A 6,000-nucleotide genomic window follows, 5' to 3' on the forward strand; every position below is an offset into this window, starting at 1 on the left:
AAAATGGATATTTTGTGAATTCCTTCTGCTGGAAATCAATTCTAACACGCGGTCTGTTTTATGACACCAAAAGGAAATCGAATTATCAATTCAAAAGTGTTTACTAATAATGTTTAAGATATTTAAAGTTTTGTTGTTTGTTTTGTTTTTGTTTTCTGTTCTTATTTGTTAATATGTTTAATAAGATTATTATTTGTCAATTGGTATTGTAGTGTAGTATGTAGTGTAGTGTATTATTATATATTTTATTTTGATGAAAATGAATAAATTATACAAAATTCATAGAATTTTGGCTTTGACTTTCAATTTGAAGTGGGGATATCATTCATACAAATTTAGGTTGAAAAGTATTTGCAACGATGTTAATTTTGAATTTGACTCGCATCGAAAATTGTTTGACAAATTATTGAGTAGCGATGCATTTCAATTTGAGGATAACACTTGAGACATTATTGCTAATGTGTTGAATTTCACTGTTGAGGGTAATGTCTGTTTTTTGTTGAGAACGCGATTTTCTCAACAATTTCTCAACTTGAATATTACCCTAATCCTTTGTTTGAAAAATTGTTGAAATTTAGCATTTTTCAAACGTTTGTGTTTATTGGGTAGTGGTTTTAGCACAGTTTAAAAAGCAGTGTAAAGATATTGCGATTTTCGGATTTGGAACAATTAATAACACTAATATCCTTTCAGAAAATACCGTTATTTGGAAGAATTTGTCATTTTTGAAGTTTCCATTGGTTTCGTTGCTTGGTAGTACATAATTTTATGTCTTTCGTTGATATATCCAATATAGTGAGAGTAAAAGTGCAAAAAAGTTATTTGAACTTCATGGAAATCGTGGTCGAAATAAGTTTTTATATTTCTATACATTTTCCAGACCTATCGGCTCCTGGAATTTGGCAAGATGTGCCTCAATTTGGACCAAGTTTGAAACAACCACTGTGCACATAATACTGCGAGCAAAACGAACGCCACTAAAAAAATCGTATTGTTTTTCCTTCAAAAATCCAGTTTGTTAAGAACATTCAACTACAAAAACAATATATTGTTGCTTGGTACGTATAAGGATACTAATAGGTACCACGCCTGCGTCAAACATCAGGGCCACTAGTATACTAATCAAAAATTTTAACATTATCTCTATCCTATTAAAAATTAAATAAAACTCTATATTTACAACCAAATGTTTAATGTCGAAGAGTCCACCTACAGTAAATGATCGAAAAATATCGTAGGGATAACCTCTCTACAATCCTTTTTTATTGTAGATCCCACGGGACCTCATCACGCTGGTATCGCTTCCAGTGTTATCACATACACAAGGGTTAACTTATAATGTGAACAGTATATGGAATATGTTCGACACGAGCACTGTCGTCCGGAATAACTGATAGTGTGTTAAGCGCATAATATTCTTTACAAACACAGACATTCCGTCCGAATAAAACCTGGACGGCGCATATGACAAATTGTTGGTAATTTCTTTGCGACTTTCTTTCAGCAAATTTTTCTAAATAAGGCGTGGCAACTCTATTGCCAACATTGGCCGAAATACAAATCTGTAATATCTCCACAACAGACAACTCTCCACTTCTCTCCAATATGAAGTGCCAGCTACTGTGACAAGAATATTTCTTTCTGGTAAAACTTTTGACAAGAGCAGTCATGGCGTAAGTGGTCTTCAATTTGCCTTTAATAAAATCGTAAAATATCTTGAGCATCAGTTGGTTTTAATAAAATTTTACAATCAGTTATGAAGCACTTTTGTAGGATATTTAATATTTTCGTAATATTCTTATAAATTTGCAATTACAAACCAGCTTTATGGGACTGTCAATATCCACTTTAAGTTTGGAAGTGATTGCTAGAATAAAAGATTTTATCACAATTTAAAAATGAATTACTAAATGTGATTTTGTGATTCGAAAAGATAAAATTTAACAAATTTTACCAATAATCAGTTTTTTTTTTATCGATTTACAAGTCTAAGAAAATTAATCACATGTATATTTTCTTGTCTTTTACAGTTCAAAGGTTTCCCGTGATACGCTTTATGAGAGCGTCAATGCTACTTTGGATTTCTCCAAGAAGAAGAAGCGTGGTTTCTTGGAAACCGTGGAATTACAAATCGGTTTGAAGAACTACGATCCCCAAAAGGACAAGCGTTTCTCCGGCACCGTCAAGTATGTTGAAGATGAGTAAAATACCTGTATGACTTAACATCCGCCGTTGGGTGATTGGTCTGCAGGAAGTCAAGTGTCATTCACTTGGCGGACCTGTACTCAGGGTCTTAAAATCAAACTGAGTAGGCTCTGGCAGGTTTCTTAGAAACCTAACAAGCCGACCCATAATTTCCCTTTAATTAATCGATGTAAACTTTTAACTACGCTGCCCGTTCTGTCCAAACAATTTTTGGAGGGGTTAAGTGTAAGTTTTATTAATCGAAAGCAAAAGTTTGATTTGGAGTCCAGGGCTTGAAAAACGAAAGTGATGTTATTTATAATATGCATGTATTAACCGAAAACCATAAGAGCCTTTTGGTTTTTATGTGGAGTATTTTCCACTGATTTCAACAGACATTGAAGAATTTTTATTAATATGGTGTAGTAATATGTAATAATTTCTGTTTTTTTTTGTTTTCATCTTCCAGATTGAAGCACATCCCCCGCCCAAAAATGAAGGTATGCGTCTTGGGTGATCAACAGCATTGTGATGAAGCTAAAGCCAACAATGTGGAATGCATGGATGCTGAAGCTTTGAAGAAATTGAATAAGAACAAGAAGTTGGTCAAGAAATTGGCCAAGTCCTATGATGCTTTCTTGGCTTCTGAATCCTTGATCAAACAAATTCCCCGTCTCTTGGGTCCCGGTTTGAACAAGGCTGGCAAGTTCCCTGGTCTTTTGTCCCATCAAGAATCCATGATGGGTAAGATTGAAGAAGTCAAATCTACCATCAAGTTCCAAATGAAGAAAGTGTTGTGTTTGTCTGTTGCCGTCGGTCATGTCAACATGGAACCCGATGAGTTGGTACAAAATATCCATTTGTCCATTAATTTCTTGGTCTCTTTGTTGAAGAAGAACTGGCAAAACGTCCGCTCATTGCACATCAAGTCATCCATGGGCCCACCCCAACGCTTGTACTAAAGCAGTGCTCTAAATATTCGTTTTAGAATTTTTGTGACGTATTTTTTTACATTGGAAGATCTTTGAGAAAAATGTAAAAATAAATTCAGCTAGAAAATTTTAAAGCCTATATCGTTTTGTTGTTTGTCATTGAGGGGGAGGGAGTTGGGCGGCTATAGGAAAAATCCTCGAAAACACAAGGAGGGCGGTCCAAAATTCTGTCAAAATTTTATTTCTATAGAATTTTTTTTTTTTTCAAAAATTTATTTCTATAGAAAATTTTGTTAAAATTTTTCTCTATAGAAAATCTTGTCAAAATTTTATTTCTATAGAAAATTTTGTCAAAATTTTATTTCTATAGAAAATTTTGTCAAAAATTTTATTTTTATAGAAAATGTCTAAAATTTTATTGCTAGAGATAATCATTTTATAGAAAATTTTGTCAACAATTTATTTCCATAGAAAATTGTGTCAAAATCTTATTTTTAGAATTTTTTTTTTAAATTTTATTTCTATAGAATATGTAAAATTTTTATTTCTATGGAAAATTTTGCAAAAATATTTTTATAGAAAATTTTGTTGCTAGAGATAATTTTGTCAAAATTTTATTTGTCGAAAGTTTTGATAAAATTTTATTTCTATAAAAAAAAGCTGTCAAATTTTTATTTCTATAGAAAATTTTGTCAAAATTTTGTTTCTTAGAAAATTTTGTCAAAATTTAATTTCTATAGAAAATTTTGTCAAAACTTTATTTCTATAGAAAATTTTGTCAAAATTTTATTTCTATAGAAAATTTTGCCAAAATTTTATTTCTATAGAAAATTTTGTCAATATTTTATTTCTCTTTTTCGCAAAAATTATAGTAAAGATTTGTTCTTTATTTTCAAAACTCATGGTCAAAATTTCAAATCTGGAATGCCTCAAAATTATATTACTACAATAAATAATAAGGGATAATACTATGGTGATTTATAAAAACCGCTTTCTTCTTAATTTTAGTAAAAATTTATTATAACTATACACAAATACCGGCCAAAATAAAAATATGTGGATCCTTATACAGTTTTTTCCATGTCATCTTTATCACCCAGCATTAAACGGGCAATCAGATTTCGAGTTTCGCAGGCTGCTCGTGCATGACTAACGCTTTCGATATGCTCCTTGACATCCATGTTGTATTGATATTTACTTAAATCAATGTTATCGCTCCAATCCTCGCAATAAACATCGCCATTACTCTCCATAATATTATGTAAAATGCAGCAAACCTTGGCCAATAAACTCCTTGATTCAGGCTCCAAAAATTCTGAAGAAGATAGTATTTGCCATCGTCCAAAGAGTCGGTTTAGAGCCAATTCTCTAAATACATTCAAATGACTGAGAGCTCTATTGAACTCATGTTCATTATGGTCACAAGGGTTTTCGTATTTTTGCATAAGCCAGCTGCGCAAGGGATACATTGGAGGACCCACAACGAAGCGTTGCAATATTTCTTGGCCAACTTTGACCCCATTGAAGCGGGAAATCTCATTGGATGTATTAAGAAACATGGTTGGCTCTGATTGGTGCTCAACTTCAACTTTGCGGAATAGCAAACGATCATCTATTAAAGTTTGTACAATAACACGATCTGTATCGTAAGCCTTGGAATCAGAACCAGTCTCATTTCTATAGTTGGGTAATTCAAAAGTGCATAACACTCCCAAACAACAAGGAGGCATATGTGATGCTCTAGAGAAAGCTTGACAGACTTTATCGGCTTCAGTTTGTGTATGGGGCATTGAGATATACTGGTCTTCAAATTGCTCTATCATTGCCTCTAAAAATCTATACAACGATGTTTGTACATATGTTTGTGGCTTGTTAAATATTAAGCCCACTGATTGAAAATTTGTTCCTGTGGCCATAGCATAAATACACATTGCTATCAGACTTTCTGCTTGACTATCATTATCGACAAAAGCCTCCTCCAAGGAATTTCGAATCAAATTATATGTAGTCCTGGTCATGTGAAATGTATCGTTCCACTGTTTTTCTGTGAAATGCTTTACAATATCCTCAAAGAAATTAAATTGATCCTTGGTAATATCGTCGCCGTTTGATATATTATTGTCTTCCCACTGCCGGAACATTTTATCGGTCTTCTCTTTGACAATTTCCATAAGAGCGGATGGTTCTGCACATAAAGGAATAATTTCTGCAAATTGAATGTGTACGTCATTCATCATTTGTATAAATAGGTTTCTAAGATCCATTTTACGTTTCCGGCGTCGCTGCAATGCTCTCCTTCGTTTTGTTACGACAATACGTTGATAATTTTGTATGTGGAGTTTTAATAGGGTCAAAGCACGTACTACGTTCGCTTTGAAATGATTTGAACTTGATCTAATTTCCCAATCAGAAATTTGTCTTTGGGTATTTTGCAGCATGCTTTCAAGATTCATTGTAAAACTGTATGAATGCCACAAAATGTCCTTTATTTTATTTAATTGGAGTTTAAAATTATTTCCAGAAGTATACAAGGGAAATATGTTGGCCCTTTACAATTACAACAACAAATTACAATTTCGAACAGCTGATGTAAACAAGAACAGAAAGTGCTGCCAATCAGACAGAACAGGGACGTTTAACACTCACCTAGTAATGGTAGCAGAGAATGAAGCCGACCCATTTTTGCCGGCGGCGGTTGACACTAATTTTTTGCCTCCGGCGGCGGCGGCTTGATGACTAAGCCGATATAAATTCGTCTATTCGGCGGCGGACAATTATCCATTATAAAATCGATTTGAGGTAATCCGAATGGTAATGAGATTAGTTGTACAACCAAACTTACAATCAAATTTTCATTTCATTTACATTTTCTGAGCTAAATGGT

General features: G+C 33.1%; 2 protein-coding genes across 2 annotated transcripts; one reads left to right on the top strand and one right to left on the bottom strand.

Moving 5' to 3' along the window:
• Positions 1-1,573: 1,573 nt before the first annotated feature.
• On the top strand, positions 1,574-3,255 carry RpL10Ab (ribosomal protein L10Ab). Its single transcript, XM_075304409.1, has 3 exons — positions 1,574-1,673; positions 2,031-2,186; positions 2,654-3,255. The coding sequence occupies exons 1-3, from the start codon at positions 1,669-1,671 to the stop codon at positions 3,144-3,146; spliced, it is 654 nt and encodes a 217-aa protein (XP_075160524.1). The 5' UTR covers positions 1,574-1,668; the 3' UTR covers positions 3,147-3,255.
• A 727-nt stretch (positions 3,256-3,982) lies between these two features.
• LOC142235156 (uncharacterized) lies at positions 3,983-5,692 on the bottom strand. Its single transcript, XM_075306413.1, has 2 exons — positions 5,386-5,692; positions 3,983-5,322 (listed from the first exon to the last, which is right to left on the bottom strand). The coding sequence occupies exons 1-2, from the start codon at positions 5,567-5,569 to the stop codon at positions 4,181-4,183; spliced, it is 1,326 nt and encodes a 441-aa protein (XP_075162528.1). The 5' UTR covers positions 5,570-5,692; the 3' UTR covers positions 3,983-4,180.
• Between the last annotated feature and the right edge of the window lie 308 nt (positions 5,693-6,000).

Source organism: Haematobia irritans, chromosome 4 (assembly GCF_050003625.1).
Source record: "Haematobia irritans isolate KBUSLIRL chromosome 4, ASM5000362v1, whole genome shotgun sequence".
Classification (NCBI taxonomy): Eukaryota; Metazoa; Arthropoda; class Insecta; order Diptera; family Muscidae; genus Haematobia; species Haematobia irritans.